Source organism: Cyprinus carpio, chromosome B17 (assembly GCF_018340385.1).
Source record: "Cyprinus carpio isolate SPL01 chromosome B17, ASM1834038v1, whole genome shotgun sequence".
NCBI lineage: Eukaryota > Metazoa > Chordata > Actinopteri > Cypriniformes > Cyprinidae > Cyprinus > Cyprinus carpio.
Genome location: NC_056613.1, coordinates 17,897,739 through 17,915,298, shown reverse-complemented (window position 1 = coordinate 17,915,298; position 17,560 = coordinate 17,897,739). Strand labels below are relative to the sequence as shown.

Here is a 17,560-nt window from a genome sequence, read left to right as displayed (position 1 = left end):
AAACTGACCCTTATGACTGCTTTTGTTTCCAGGGTCACATATTATATTATTGGTAATACTTTAATTTAAGGACCAATTCTCACTATTAACCAGTTGCTTATTAGCATGCATATTACTAGCATATTGGCTATTTATTAATACTTATAAAGCAGATATTAATGCCTCATTCTGCATGTCCATATTTTAGATCCCATATTTCTACCCCTTGCCTAAACTTGACTACTTTATGAACTATTAATATGCAGCAAATTAGGAGTTTGAGACAAAAGTTGTAGTTTTAGCTAGTTAATTGTGAGAATTGATCCCCAAAATAAGGTGTGACCATATTGTTTATAATATATGTGTAGTATATTATTTTACTAATTTATACTTCCCCAGTGTTTGGAAGATTGCATAACTTTTTCCCATAAATGTCTTCTCCCAAAAATATCCACGTAACAACACATTTAAAAAAAAACATTATTCTTTGTTATTTATATTATCATACAGACATTCAGTATACATTTAGCAGTGCTATAAACTTATCATGTCAATGCAGTACATGTATTGTAAACTATCTATTAAGGTTGTCTATCAATAAGATTCTATCTATGTATCACATGCATAAGAGTTCAAATGTTCTGTGTCTTTTGCTCTCTTCAGCTCGTGGTACTGCTGCATTCACCTGCTCTGCGTGTTGCTGGTGCTGGTTTTACCCGTGAAGTCCAGACGCACGAAACAACAGGAACAGCTGAGCAGCGTTCAGGCCAGCGAACAGAACTGTCTCTCCTCTCCTGACAACAACTGCAACCAGAAGCAGAAAGCCTCGTGAGGGCAGGAAGGGCTGCTCGTCCTGCACACAGCGCTGTGAGGAACTCTGATATCAGTACTGAGAGACACAGAGCGGCCATTTCCTCCCTTAGATCCAACCACACTGACAGAGACATAAACTCCAGCAACAATACAGTGATTGGAGATGGGTTTTAAACAGGAAATCTTCATAGGATCGTATGAAATTGGTTGATTGATTATTAAAATGGTGAATAATTGACTTCTTTGTCAGTTAATCTGAAGTTGCCTTAAACACTCCATATATTTAGGACCTGAAGCCTCGTATGGGGATGGTGTTACATAGGAACAGACCAGTCATTGATGGCTTATTGATTCACTACATTAGTGCAGGAAGTCTAGCACTGGAATCAAGTTCGACGGTACCTAGAAGGTTTCTGCCATTGTCAATTTAACAAAGTAACCTCTTTTTCAGTTCTTCTCAAAGGAAATGTGTGCGGTAAATGATAAGAAACGAGTCCAGTTGTGTGTTGCCAAACTTATAGGCCTTAGGTTCCTATCTCTTGCCTTTGTTTCATCTTTATTCTTAATTTCTGTGGGTTTCTAGTAGGTTCATATCTGCTGCTTTCTTTCTCAGCCTTTGTCAACATCTTCGAGTGTGTTGTCCTTTGGAAAATTTTTGCTATCATTTTTCAGTTCTTTTTGTTTATTATTATTATTATTATTAATTTTGGTTGGATTAAGGGTTATATTAATGCTCTTTTTAGGTTTCCTCAGGGCACACAGGTCTTGTTTTAGACCATTTTAGATTTTTTTCTTTAACATCTGTGTTTCTCCTGCGACATAGAGCCCATCTGGAGAAAACAGAAGACAGTTCAATAATATTCATTATCACAGCTTGTTTGTGTTTTTATGTTACAGACAGATATGGGAAGTGCAATAACTGTATTGTTTCCATAGGTGCATGTTAATGGAAAATGGAAAATACTTTGCAAACACTGCTAACGCTCTCATCACATCAACAATAGTCCGAATTTTGTAGTGGTTCAGTATGTAAGTACACTACCGGCCAAAAGTTGGGACAAATCAGATTTGTTCCTCTTGATCTTAAAAACCTGTTGATCTAAAGGCGTATGCTTGAAATGAGTAAATATGAATACAAATTGTGCCAACATAGTAATTCCTTAAAACGAAAATATGTAGTTTTAATAGCGTTTTTTATTTATTTATCTTTTTTGTCCATCTTATCCGTTGTTTCGTTTCTTTATCCATCTTTTTTTGCTTTGTTTTGTTTTTTGTTTTATTTTGTTATGTTTTGTTGTGTTGTTTTAGTTTTTTTGTTTTTTTTGTTCTGTTTTGTTTTGTGGTTTGTTTTTGTTTTGTTTTGTTTTGTGATTTGTTTTTGTTTTGTTTTGTGATTTGTTTTTGTTTTGTTTTGTTTTGTTTGCCTTATAGTGTTGGAAAAGCAGCCAACACCAGTGCTCAGCATGCTTGGGAACTACATAATTCCTATATTTCCATTTGTTATTTTATAGTTTTGACGACTGTGTTATTCTAAAATGTGGAAAACTGTAGTAATAATAATAGTCTTAACTTTTTACTGGTGGTGTACTGTACATGCAGTCATCAGATACATGCAGTTTAAACTTTTATTTAATGCCCCCCCTCCATGAATACATCAATACTCTTGGGCCCTAAAGAAACCTGCAAGTTGTGTGATTTCATTTAAGAATTTTACTTCAACTGTGATCTTCTAAAAGGCCTTCGAGAGCCTTGCTCATTTGTTTCAAGTGTCTGGAAAATCAGACCTCATCATATTCCGCAGAATCTAATTTTTGATATGTGTAATTATGTTGACGCATTTATTTTCATCCAAACATTTTATCCCTTGTTCAAAGCGACTCTATATGTTAGTTTTTGTTTTGTTTGGTTTTCATTTGGTAATGAAGGGCTGAAGGGACTAAAGCATTTACCAAAGTGAGTCTCACTGGATTTTTGTGAACTAAGCAAGTTCAGTAACAAGAAAAACATATTCTTGGGCGTGAAGTTGACCAGCCTCCATTTGGAGAAAACGCTCTGAACCAGCCCCCTGTGGTTTCGTAAGCACACTTCTCTAAAGTCTTATTGTATTGAATTACCATAATGACTTACAGCCCTGTACCAACAGTTTTAGTTACTGCAAAACCAATATGAAGCTTAATAATAAGCAACTCTGCTGGAAAGATCCAGATATATACTGTATAATTTCTCTTTTTGGCCTTTTTGTCTCTTTTTTATAAAGGTTTTGCTTATTGATTTCTTTTAACTGCCCAAAGGGGATATGTCCCACAGTAACCAGTGTACTAACTAGCACCTCAATGCAAAACTTGTTTTAAATGTCCAGAGTGCCAAATCACATGAGGTGCACAAAAAGATCATGTTATTTGTACAGGTTTACAACAGGGTGAGAGGTTTGTACTTTAAAAAACAAGTCATTTATTTGGTCTGATGCTGACGTTATTTTTACCTACTGAGATTTTGGGATGAAATATTTTTCACTCCCTCCCTATTTGCACTTTTGGTAGGAATGAGTCGGGGTAGAGCTAACTTGCAAGCAATGCAAGAAAGCAATGCAAGAAACCTCAGTGCTACTCAACAGTTAGAGTTTGTGGTTAATGGATGAATTTGCCCAAAATGTTAAATTCATTGTAGCAGCGAAGGAGAATCAGGATGGTGTTCCAGTGTTATGGGGATATAGTGTAAACAGGCTTCATCCATAGAAAGACGTTAAATGTGTGTTAATTTCTGTTTACGTGTAAACATCGTCCCTTTGTTCAGATAATGTTCAGCTTAATACAGCGTAACATCTTTTTTAAGGCCCAAGTAAAAGTGGAGGCACGTTTTTTAAGGCCTTATTTATCTGTAATATTTTGATTTAGTCATCATTTATTTCAATACCATTTCCAACTACTGATTCTACAAAGAATGACCCAAAACTGTGTTGACTACTGTACGTTTTTTTATTTTTTATTATTAATAATATAGTGCATTTGTTGTCTATCAGCCACCTCAGTTCTGTTGTTTGTCATTGTCTTGTTGGTCTTTAATGGTCATCCAAAATAAGTGATTGTGACCCTTAGTGAACAAGCAAACCCCCTTAACTGGTTGCTAAAGCTTTCCAGATATTGCACAGAATCGATTAACTTTTCCATTGTAATTCCTACTGACTGGTTGTGATGTTGCATAACCTGGCAGTGTACAGCAAAACTATAATGTAATACGTTTGTGGAGAGATACAGAAATAAGTAATCCCTTATATGTTAGCTACTTCAATATATATCAGTTCACCAATATACATTATACAACACAAGGTTGTCTGTGCAAATGTACTTGGATTGAGAACTGTCCAGAGGAGAACAAACACAGCCTCTTTTTATTTTCTGTAATAATCAGAATCTGAGATGTGATACTTACCCAGCATTTGAATTATTTGACAAACCGAGTGCTCTGAAGTTGTACCAAGCCAAACCATTTTTCCTTTGAATAAAGGATTTGACATTAAAAATGAATTCCACTACCATGATGACAGTCTCAAAACAAATAAACCATATTTTCCTTCCCAGGATTCGTATGAGTGTTTTTGGTTTTCCTATGGGTAATGCAACAATGGTTTACAGCAAAGATATGACACTGAATGAATTAAAAATCCATACAATAATATGGCATTTCCGATGATAGATCGATGGATGGGTATTCAATATTTTGGTAATACATGTGTCAAATGAGAAACAGACATAAAACAGGTAACTACAGTCTGTCAAAACATGGGCGTGACCTTGTCCTGTACTGGGCGTGGTTTGCGCACTGTGGGTGTGGTCATGTGTAGTTAATTTTAATTTCATCCTCACCCCTGTTCACACAAAATGGCTGTGCTGTAACGCAAGACTGCCTCCAGACAGAAAGGTTATGGTAAGCAACAAATTTATGTGAATTATATCGGATTACTTGTTTTTATCTGGAAGGGATTTGTAAGTTATAAGAATTATGTAAACAAACTGACACGTGTTTTATTAAGACGTGAATTTATGCCAATTTGTAATTTTCACGTAAGTCAAAGTAAGTTTTTAATTCTTTTAGAAGAAGGTTAAAAGTAGCTTTGAGACACTGTTAGTGTGTTAAAAGTGAGAACAGTGGACATGGACAGTTGAGCTCCAGCTGTCAGGACACGTGCGCTTCCTTCACTCCAGTAGCAGCTTTTGTTGCGGACATGTAACTTAAGGTCTGTTTGTAAACACGTGTGCACAATGCTGCTGCCCTTTACAGCTACAATTAGCTATGGTATGATACTCTTTACACCTTTAATACGGTGGGCAAATACGTCTGAGCTGCTTCCAGAAGTTATTTTTCACGGTGCTGGTGTGAACTTGTTTACCACTGTTCCTTTGTGCAACACTATTGAAACCGATCCTCAGAGCAGTGATTCTCAAACCAGATGTAACTCAACGAAGGGAATGCAGGGGGTACTTAGAAATTTACATTTAGATGTGTTTAACCTATATATAAATATTTAATTCGAGATATCGAGAATGTCATTAATTATATATTTTTTTAAGAAAGCAAAATATTAATGTATGAATGTTTTTTTTAAGTGACTTTAATATTATTTGTACTATTGCTATATGAAATTCAGTATGTTGTGATTCAAAAGTAACAATTTCTATTTTACTGTTGATGATATTAAAGGGTTACTCCACCCCAAAATGAAAATTTTGTCATTAATCACTTACTCCCATGTCGTTCCAAACCCGTAAAAGCTTTGTTCGTCTTCGGAACACAATTCAAGATATTTTGGATGAAAACCGGGAGGCTTGAGACTGTCCCATAGACTGCCAAGTAAATAACAGTGTCAAGGTCCAGGAAAGTATGAAAAGCATCGTCAGAATACTCCATCTGCCGTCAGTGATTCAACCGTAATGTTATGAAGTGACGAGAATACTTTTTGTACACGAAGAAAACAAAAATAATGACTTTATTCAGCAATTCCCCTCCTCTGTGTCTCTCCAAATCAGCGTAGCGCCATTTTGGCAATTCTGAGCAGTACGCAGATGGCGTACGCTCTTCTGTGTCAGCCGCGCTGCGCCAGTGTGCTGTTTTCATTCAAACCAAAGCATAAATACACGTAAAAAACGTATCCTTGTGGCGCGGCTGACACAGAAGAGCGTAAGCCGTCTGCATACTAGACAGATATGTCAAAATGGCGCTACGCTTATTTGGAGAGATACAGAGGAGAGGAATTGTTGAATAAAGTCAGGGGTTTTTTTTGTTTTCTTCGCTTACAAAAAGTGTTCCTGTCACTTCATATAATCCAGATTGCACGTCTGATGGCAGATGGAGTATGCTGACGACAACTTTCATACCTTTTCTGGACCTTGGCACTGTTATTTACTTGGCAGTCTATGGGACAGTCACAGGCCTCCCGGTTTTCATCCAAAATATCTTAAATTGTGTTTCCGAAGACGAACGAAGCTTTTACGGGTTTGGAACTACATGGGGGTAAGTGATTAATGACAAAATTTTCATTTTGGGGTGGAGTATCCCTTTAATCTACACAACCCAATAAGACAAAAATATCTATGGGGGGTCCACTGTCTCTGTACTATAGGGTACAAGTATTGTTTGATCTCAGAACAAAATTCGATTTCTGACCATTTAGATCGTAAAAATGACAGTATTATTACTATTAATAGACTTATTATTATTATTATTATTATTATTATTACTATTATTAAATCATTATTATTGTTGTTGTTTTTTATTGTAGTGGTTGTTGTTTTAAATAAATTTATAACTCAGACACCAAAAGAGACAACAAAGACACCATCAGTTATGGGACATCATATTCATATTGCAAAGTAAACATTCTAATGTGTATTATAATAAATTATATATTTCAGTAATTGTGATTTGATTAATCTTCTTTGAATCATTTTTAGTAAAATAAATCAAAATACAATTATCTATGTGACCAAAATTTTTTTTCTAAAAATGTATAATAATATTTTTTTTCATGCAGTCTAATGAATATTTGCTTATTATCGTGACAAAAATAATGTAATATACATATTGTGAAATAATCATATTGGCAGGTAAACATTTCAAAAGTTACTATACTTACATTACTGCTAAAAAAAAAAATCAGTACTTAATTTCAGACAAACAGTCACTCCATGCACACACTCTGTTTCTCTCTCTAAGGGATTGTTGGCTTTACAAACTTTGAAGATCATATCTATTATAAGAACTCCATTTATATATAACTATATTTAGAGATTGGTGTAGTGCTGTTCGCTTCACTCTAATAGGAAACCCATATGTGCTTTCTTAGCACAGTGACCTTTCACAAACATTTATAAAGAACTCTTTGTTTATTTAGTTAGTTATAATACTTAGCAAAGTCTTGTACGCTAATACACACCCTTTATCGAAGGCTGGCTCATGTGGGCTTGACCCTTTAGGAGGCTTCAATAGTAACGTCAGATTTCATTAATATTAATGAGTGAAGCTCTGCTGTAGTAGGATTCACAGCACATGTGTGCATTGGGCGTCACTCCAAAGAAAGGCGCGGTCTCACACTTCCTCTTGCATTATTCATGAGCTCCTGGAGTGACAGAGCCCTGGTCGGCTTGTTAGTACACAGTCTGAGTGACAGCGTGAGTGGAGTATCAACAGCAAAAGGATAGAGAAGCTTTTGAAACCCAACTCACAGGGAACTCTGGCTTAAGGTGAGTCAGCAGACTAATAAGTGTGAAGAATGATGTTATTGTAAATGGATTGTATATGGATTATCTGTTATGAATGGGTTATCTTCACTGGTCTTTGTGTGTTGTGTATTGGGACTGAGAGAGGGGGTGAACCTTGCTCAGTCAATATTTGGCTGAGGGTCTCTCTGTGATTGGCTGTCTCTATTGTGTGATCTCTCTGGAGGGCTGCTGGGATGCTTTCAAGGGTGTGTCAGCAGTTCAGAGATGAACAAAAGCTGATTGAAGCGGATGTCTTGCATTACTGGATCTGTCACCTTTATCACTGCTTTAAGATATTTAATCTTAGAGCAGAGATTAGTTGGCACGTCGTCAGCTGGAAGCAGCTTTTGGTGACTGGCTTTCATATTTGAAGGGTTGTACTGGGCTGCTGAGTTGGCAAAGTGGCCCTGGAAAAAAGTACTTGCAGTTGGCCTTATTTACGTTGTTTGAAAGCATCATTATAGTGTTTTATGTGCGTATTATAGTACAGCTTAACAGTTAAATCAGTCTAAATTACTGGCCCTGAAAAGTATTTGGACTCAAATGCTTAAAATATATGAATGTCTTTGCTTTATATAGCAACATATCAAACCTAGTATCATTATTATTGTTAATTTGAAGACAGAGGACAAAAGCATGCTTTTTAAAGCAAACCTATTTATATAAAATATATTTTTTTTTGTTAGGGTTTCAATTATAAGGCATTACATTAACTGTTTGAAATTAAGACAAAAGTGTGTCATTGTCAAACGTCAGTGGATCATGTTCTTGGTTCATAGTGCTGAACTACACTTGTGGTTATTCGGACAGGACACCTGTGTGAAGTGGAGGACAACCCACTTCATATATCCACTAAAATATAATTAAAAAAAAAAATGGCTCAGAAAGGTCAAATTAGTTGTGAGGAAATGTCTTGCATCATTTAGTGTTTGTAACGGTTTATGCGCAATGTGATTCTGGCCTAATTCACTTCTGCTAATGGGTCTGGCAAATGCAAATCCTTTTTTAGTTGTTGTTTGCAGATGTCACATGATTTTATATTTAATTTTGAATGCAGTGACATTCATACAGTTTTAAGTTTTAAGTGTGACCCCCCCCCAACACACACACACACACGCACACAGCATCACACACACGCACACACACACACACACACACACACACACACACACACACACACACACACACACACACACACACACACTTTTAATTTTTAATTCTCTTGACCACAAATGTCTCAAAATCTCATCTCAGTACATTTATAGAATAGTTCTGCCTTTATAGTTGTGCCTGACATTTGATCAGAATATCGGTATTTGTGTATCAAAATTATTAATAGTTTTAAGGTTAAATTATTAAATTTTCTGTCAAAAGACATTAATGATTTATAATTCAGTTTTGTGTTGGCTGTTAAAAGTTGATGTTGATTTATAAACGGGGGATTTGTGTACACAGTCAATAATTGTTATGGAAGAAAATTTGACTTTAAAGTGAAATATTAAAAGTTAGATCTTTGGGGTAAGATGACTACCTCAAATCTAGTTTTTATTTAATTTAATAATCATTATAAATCATGGATTGTTTAATAATTCAGTGAATTAGATGGACATATTTTTTTTTTATTATTTGAAATTATATAGCGTAATTGAGATGCATCTCTGACTATAATTCTATTGTTTTTCCCCTGTCATTATTCAATTATTCAAGTAAATTAGCAAAATGCATGAATATTAGAAAAATAAATAGTATATGATTTAATATTTTAAATGAATAGCATCTTCTCTATGGTACCCTACTTTTTGGATCTATTCTTTAAACACACAATTCCAAATGTGACTTTTCAACAAAAAGTGAAGTTTGATGATTGAGCACATAAGTGCTCCATATAAGTGTGCTTGTTGTGTTTAATGAATGGACTTGGACTACAGTGCGTATTTCTGAGGCCAGGCTTAAGCCTTGTTATGCTTAAAATGCTTTCCCTTTTAAGGACCATTAAAAAGATTGAACTTTTCCTTCATAGTTACAGTAAACCTTAGAAAAAGGCTGTTTTTTGTGTATGGAATGCTCAGACTGCATTAGAGGCTTTTAACTTCACATCATGAGGCTTTATCGTAATCGATATTGATAAGGTAGTCGCCTACTGTGTGTTCAGTTAGCATGGGGTTCATCATTAACTCAACGGTTTGTGCAATCCAGCAAGACTGGGCTTGTTACTGTCTGTCTTGTTCTTCCACATCTGTAGTTCTGCTTCAGGAGGAGAAGTCAGGCTTTTGTAATGCCTGAACAGAGGAGAGTTTCATTTAATGATGTATCTCTCCTGCTCTCTTCCACGTTCTCCAGTGGAGTTCATAACACAGCCATGGACGTGAGCACCTCTCTGAAGATGAGCTCTCTGACCACCCAGAGTCTCTTCAGCTATGTGGAGGAAGAAAACCTTTCGGCCATCAAAGCTCATCTGGACAAGTACAGAGAGGTGGACACCAGAAGTGAAGTGAGTGCGCAGGAACCCTTAAAGCATTATTCTGTGTTGGAGTTCATTCACACTGCATATTGATTTTTTAAAAATCTGATCTTTAGGGCTGGCTGTGTGCATTACTATTTTTTAAGTGTTGAAAACAGATTTGTTTGTTGCAGCATTTTAGATTTATTTTAAGATATAAAGCATTAGAGGCATTACTGTACTCTTTACGCATCAATGCATGCTGTGTCGCATTAATGCATGTGCTAAACCACTTGATTCTTTGCTCATTCATCATACATTATGTAGTAAATGAATGAAATGAAGTGAATTTAATATGAATGCATGAAAATGAGTGAATTCAAACACAAGTAGACACTATAATGTACTTTGTGTTGAATGATGAGCGGAAAAAAAATTGTTATTGTGATTTTGCAAAAAAAAGGAAATTGAAAAAAGTTTATTTATAAAAGTTTATTCCGACATATTATTAAATTATGTTGGGAAAAAACAACAACAAAAAAACACTTATAAATCTGCATGTGCGTGTGTGTACTGTGTATATACTGTATATATTTATATATGGGTCGAAGATGAGACGTCCCATTTTTGTAAAAGTGATTTTATATACATACAAAGCATATTAGATGCAAGTAAAGTGTGTACTTTAATGTTTCAAATAACTGTTGTGAAAAGTGAAAATAAAATATGGGTGAAATAATATTTCTTTGTCATTCAGCGTATATTTATGTGAAAATGAAACATGCATATTCTGACCTGTATTGTTTAAAGTACTGTATATAAAATAAAAAGTGACCATACTGAATTTTATGTTAAATTATTAAAAACATATATTATATAATGACAATATACATATTCTGACCCGTATTTAGGAAAATATATAAAAGAAAAAGTGTTCATACTGAAAGTTGTTATAGGTTACATGTCTTGCTGATGAATAGGAAAAACCTAGTGTGTTGAAGGATAGTGGCAAAGATTGGTTAAGTAAAATTTAAAATGACAGTTAAGTAGTATTTTAGGGCTGCACTGTGATCCTTAAATAGAATCTATTTATGTAATCATCTAATGAATTTTCTTTTTTTTTTTTAAATATGCCTGACAAAAGTTTTTGGTATATGAACTACTGATACACTGAATATTTTAGTGAGGTGTTCTGTAAATCATGGGAAATATATATTATGGTCATAATATTTTTCTCATAAAAAAAAATAAAAAAATAATAATAATACACATTCTAATGTATGGTGAAAAAAAAATATTTTATGCTTAAAACCCCCTTTTCATTTTTGACCTTGTGATTATATATCAATATGACTATTAAAAAATAGTAATAATGTATTATTAGTGCTGTCAAATGATTTATCGCATCCAAAATAAAAGTTTTTGTTTACATATAATATGTGTGTGCTGTGCATATTTATTATGTATATATTTAAGAAAAATATGTTATGTTTATATTCTAAATATATTCATATATAATATAAAATATAATAATATAAATATTTCCAAAATATATGCTGTATGTAAGTGTATGTATATATACATAATAAAAATACACAGTACACACACATAACAAAACTTTTATTTTGGATGCGATTAATTGTTTGACAGCACTAATTATTATTAATAAATTATGGTTAAACTATGATTATTACTATTAAATAAATATGATCAAAACAAGAAATATATTACTGTTGTAATACAAATACTGTAAAATAAATATCAAGCTTTTATCAAAAAAGTGATTATACCGTACAAAAAAATTGTACAGCTGCTTGAACTATAAAGTTTAAATTGTCTTTCTTAGATGAGAATTGTTTTTTTTCTTTGTGGAAGTGTTCCTGGTTATGTCTTCTAGAGCCCTTTGAATGAAGGTTGCTAATAATTTATGAATACCAAGTGAAAGCAATCAGACTTTTTTTATTTTATTTTTTTAAACTGGTTTGAGTTTGGATGTTTGAACACTACACAGACAGTTGTAAAATCAGTTCTGTCACACCACTATCATGATGTGTGTAATGTTTAAGCATTATGGTTAAACTGTGGAAACTGTGTATTTACTGTAAATATGTTTCTCGTTCATTTATACACACTGAGGAACCAGTGGCAACTATTGTCTTTGGTAACTGACAGCATGCGGTGCATAAACACTTATTCTGAACATTTCTTTTAAATTTGCTTCCCCATCACTGATATGTACTAACTTACTGTCTTGTGCTGTAGAACGGCCAGACTGCTCTCATGCTGGCCTCAGAACAGGGCAGTCTAGAGATCGTGCAGGAGCTCATCCGGAGAGGAGCAAATGTCAACTTGGATGATATTGTGAGTAGCTCTTCAAAACACACGCAGCTGACTGGCAGCACATTATAAATTGTTTGCTGGAATGTTGTGTTGCGGAAAATTTGATTTTCTATTCTGAAATGTTATAGGTAACATAATTCATGAAATCCATTGCTATCTATCTATCTATCTATCTATCTATCTATCTATCTATCTGTCTATCGTCTATCTATCTGTCTATCTATCTGTCTATCATCTGTCTATCTATCTATCTATCTATCTATCTATCTATCTATCTATCTATCTATCTATCTATCATGATTGAATACCATGATTGTTTTAAATCTATAACTTTTATTTTGTTAGTGTTTAATATCTTTATTAAATCAGTAGTCCTTGTTGGTATCTCTGTCTGCTTTGGTAGACTGCAGTTCTTCAGCCAGATGTATGATTTCATAGGTGTGGGTGGGGCGTAGAATCAAAATAATTGGTACCCTGTACTGTCATTTTGTAAATGACTAGATGACGAGGTTTACAGGCACAGACACTTGGAGCTTCTCACACCAGCAGATACATAGTATAGTATATAACCTTTCTGGTGACAGCTGAAGAAACTTAACTATGACCACTTGGTATGACCAGCTGGTATGATCTGAAACCCCACAAACAACATCCAAACACAAGATCTTTAGCTCTTCCTGGGATGATGATGATGATGTCCATGTAACTAAACAAGGGTGTTTTTTCTCACTTGTCTCAGGATTGCTGGACAGCACTGATTTCAGCTGCTAAAGAAGGACACACTGAAGTGGTGAAGGAACTCCTGGAGAACAATGCCAATGTGGAGCACCGCGACATGGTAAGACACAGATTAAAGACACGAGCTGCCATACAGCAGGTAGTTACGCTTAAATCAACAATTGTTCTTGATTTTATTATTGTAGATGATGGAAAGTTCTTCTTTACTGCCTTGAAAATAGTTTTTTGGTTTTTAATTTTCAGTTTTGCAGTACGTTTATGTGTCAAAATCAAGGCTGTCAATCAATTAAACTTAATATATATATATATATATATATATATTATATATATATTATATATATATATATATATATATATATATATATATATATATAATATTTTTTATTTCTATATATATAAAAAAAAATACATTTATTACGTTTTAAAAATAATTAAACAAATGAACCATAAAAACAAATAGGTGTTTTATTTGTTACTATTTGTGAAGTAAATCAATCTGCAAATTAATTAGATGATAAACAAAAATCCAAAATATATGACATAAATGAATAATTATATATGTATATACGTGTGTGTGTACTTGGTATATATGATATTTTCTTGGTAAATTTTGATGAATCAATTGAATTTCACAATAATATATATATATGTGTGTGTGTGTGTGTGTGTGTGTGTGTGTTGGGGGCAGTATAAAAAGTACAAATATACATTGAATTTGTGTATTATAATATTAATTTATTTATTGTGTATTTTGTACATTTGTTTCTGAAATAATTATTCACACTATTACAATACAAATATTCAGCCCTAGTCTTGAAATTATGATCCTCAACCATCCTATTTGGGTTCATTTCATTCCTACCTTGCTGGAACATGTGATACGTGATACTCTGTTTTTAAGATCAGCAGTTCTGTGTAGTTCTTGGATATATGGTGTCATGCTGTGGTCATGCATACCCTATGACAGCTGTGAGCTGCCTGTTTAGATTTTTGGGCGCATTTAAACATCGAAAATGGAATGTCTGAACATGTTTGTGTTGCCCATAAATGCCGTCTGGGTAGCAGCTAAAGCTTATAATAACAAATAAGGAAGATGAGAGACAGCCGATAGCTTGAGTCACTCCCTGACTCAGGGAAAATGTGTTTATCCACACAGTCCTGTGACCGTGAGATTACTCTTATGGACCGTCACGTGGGAATATAATGACCTTGGTATGTTTGTGTGCAGGGGGGCTGGAGCGCGCTCATGTGGGCCGCTTATAAGGGTCGTTTGGAGGTGGCACATCTACTGCTGGAGAAGGGAGCAAACCCGAACATCACCGGACAGGTCTGAAGAGCCTTTTCCTGTTCTATGTACAAGCATTTATTGTACATTAGAAACTCTGTTTGAGGTGTAGGTGAAAATGTGGCCCTGTTTCATCTTAAGGCTTGAGTGTTTTCTGCGGTGTGTAATTGATTTATGTCTGTCCCAGTAGTACAGTGTTTACCCCATCATATGGGCGGCAGGAAGAGGCCATGCAGAGATCGTTCAGCTGCTGCTTCAGCATGGAGCCAAAGTCAACTGCTCTGACAAGGTGCCTTATCACTCCCATCTCAAGGAACGCTGAGCTTTCACTAGATTCGTAAACACTGGTGGTGAACTAAAATGCCTGAGTCAACAGTTTCCACATGAGACCAATAAATAATATACACTACCGTTCAAAATTTGAGGTCAGTATGAATTTTTTTTTTTTTTTTTAGCAAGGACACATCACATTAAAATGATAAAAAGTGCCTCTCAAATGAATCCTGTGCTTTTGGACTTTCTATTCATCAAAGAATCCTGTCAAAAAAAAGTTTCCACAAAAACAGTGAGGAGTACATTGAACTGTTTTCAACACTGATAATTCGAAGAAATGTTTATTGAGCACCAAATCAGCATATTAGAATGATTTCTGAAGGATCATGTGACACAGAAGACTGGGGTAATAATGCTGATTTTTAGCTGTCATCACAAGAACAAATTACATTGCATATTAAAATAGATGTTATTTTCAATTGTAAAAATATTTCACAGTATTAATGTTTTTAAATGTATTTGTGATCAAAAAAATGAGACTTCTTTTAAAAACATTAAAGAAAATCTTACTGACCACAAACTTTTGAACAGTAGTGTAAGTAGTGTAAGTAATTGCAAAAAGAAAGTAGAAAAAAAACTTCAAATCTTACTAAAATCAGTGTAATGCATGGTCTATAGAGGTTAATTAGTTTAGTTTATTTATTTATTTTTTATAATGTCATAAACCTGCAGATTGCTTTTATGGATTACTATAATTTAAATTAAAGGTATAGTTCACCCAACAATGTCACATGGGCTATTTTAATTATGTCCTCACCCCCTTTCTGGGCCTTGAACATGGCAGTTACATTGCTATCTATGGAAGGTCAGAAAGCTCTCGGATTTCATCAAAAATATCTTAATTTGTGTTCCGAAGATGAACGAAGGTTTTGCAGGTTCGGAATGACATGAGGGTGAGTAATTAATGACACAATTTTCATTTTTGGGGGAAATATCCCTTTATCAGTTATTATGCCAAGCAGTGTAGTTCCTTTGCTTATCCACTGGCTGTTTATGGTTACTAAGCAAACTCAAACAATGAGCAAGATTAACAATCAAAGATCGGGATTCTATGAACTTGCACTTTATTTTACAGTATGCACACTTATCTGTACTTACAGTGTACCTAATTAAGAAGGTACTAGGTAATATAAGGTAAATATATGGGATAGGGGTAGGTACCTTGTCATTACTAAAACAGGTACAATAGTATGCATATGTGAAGCAAGACTGTAAAATAAAGTACTATTCTGTATGAATAAGCACCACATTCATAATTAATTAACAGAGACTTAATTGGAGTTTTTGCCTGTCTTTGTCAGTATGGCACCACACCCTTGATCTGGGCAGCCAGGAAGGGCCATTATGACTGTGTGATGCATCTGCTGGAGAATGGCGCCAATGTGGACCAGGAGGGAGCGGTACACACTTTTAAAAAAAAACTATTATGTTTATTAGATTGTGATTTGGAAAGGCTTTGTCCAAATTCCCATTTTTCAGATGCACTAAATGTGCTGATGCAATAAAGTCACTAAACTGAACACCTAAAAGACTGTATGTTGCAGCCTAATGTCCCACTATGATCTCTCTCCTGTAGAACTCGATGACTGCGCTCATAGTGGCCGTGCGAGGTGGTTTTACTGAGGTGGTGAAGGAGCTGCTAAAGAGAAACCCCAACATGAATATGACTGATAAAGACGGAAACACTGCGCTGATGATCGCTGCTATAGAGGGCTACACTGAGATTGTCCAAGACCTGCTGGACGCGGGCACATACGTCAACATCCCTGATCGGGTAAGGCTTCTCATGCATAGCTTATTTAACCTTGGATTGTTAGTATTTAAGGAATCTTGAAATTCCCATTAATCTTGTTTGCGTTTTTGTGTCTCAGAGTGGTGATACTGTGCTTATCGGAGCCGTCAGAGGAGGTCATGTGGAGATCGTCCGAGCTTTGCTTAATAAATATGCTGATATTGATGTCAAAGGCCAGGTAACTGCATCTCCACCACACTGCCAGCTCTCTATTTCAGTCTCCTAAATCCATCAGCACACTGTCCCAAATGCTAATCTATACAGAACGGCCTCTTTGTTTTGATGCCCTTTTCACCTCTTATTAAAAACCTGTTTTTAATCCCCATGTGATTAAGGAAGTAGATGTCACTGTGACCCTGTATTATTTAATTCTTTATTATAGGACAGTAAGACTGCCCTGTACTGGGCTGTGGAGAAAAGTAATGCAACCATGGTTCGAGACATTCTGCAGTGCAACCCTGACACTGAGGCCTACACCAAGGTAAAGAGCTGATTTTCATTGGATTTTGCCTTGTAATCTCATATGAAACACATCATTATGATTGTAATAATTGTTTACAGTAGTGAAAGACGCTTACATACATATGCTTTGTGTTAATGTGTCAGGATGGAGAGACTCCCCTCATAAAAGCTACCAAGATGAGAAACATGGAAATAGTTGAGCTTCTTTTGGACAAAGGCGCTAAAGTGTCAGCAGTGGACAAGGTAAAACCATGAAGTTTTCTGATCATTTTCTGATTGACATTTCTTTATTATTGTCTAAATACAGACACCATTATATATTATTATTATTTTTATTATTTATAATTTTTTTCAAAGGTTTGGGGTCAGTAAGAGATACATATATATATATATATATATGTTTTTGAAAGAAGTGTCTTACACAAATGTTAACCAAAACGGCATTATTTGGTCAAAAATACATTAAAAACAGTAATATTGTGAAATATATAACAATTTAAAATAAATGTTATATAATAAGTGAATTAATGAATGAGCCTAAACTTTTGAACGGTAGTGTGTGTATATATTTACTCACTACTTTTCAATATAGTGAACTTCTGCATTTGAATATTCTCTAAAAA

The 17,560-nt window shown here is 34.6% G+C and overlaps 2 protein-coding genes across 2 annotated transcripts in view; both read left to right on the top strand.

The window, feature by feature from the left end:
* The window catches only part of LOC109106849 (lysophospholipid acyltransferase 2-like), a 46,669-nt gene extending 42,304 nt beyond the window's left edge, over positions 1-4,365 (top strand). The window contains exon 13 of the mRNA XM_042742613.1: positions 643-4,365. Coding sequence (XP_042598547.1) covers positions 643-811 — 169 coding nt within the window. The 3' untranslated portion in view covers positions 812-4,365. The remainder of the gene's footprint in view (positions 1-642) is intronic.
* Positions 4,366-4,627: 262 nt separating this feature from the next.
* The window catches only part of LOC109107066 (kinase D-interacting substrate of 220 kDa B-like), a 57,124-nt gene continuing 44,191 nt past the window's right edge, over positions 4,628-17,560 (top strand). Inside the window, 11 exon segments of the mRNA XM_042742612.1 lie at positions 4,628-4,716; positions 9,888-10,038; positions 12,250-12,348; positions 13,067-13,165; positions 14,294-14,392; positions 14,541-14,639; positions 15,985-16,083; positions 16,260-16,457; positions 16,555-16,653; positions 16,858-16,956; positions 17,082-17,180. Coding sequence (XP_042598546.1) covers positions 9,907-10,038; positions 12,250-12,348; positions 13,067-13,165; positions 14,294-14,392; positions 14,541-14,639; positions 15,985-16,083; positions 16,260-16,457; positions 16,555-16,653; positions 16,858-16,956; positions 17,082-17,180 — 1,122 coding nt within the window. The 5' untranslated portion in view covers positions 4,628-4,716; positions 9,888-9,906.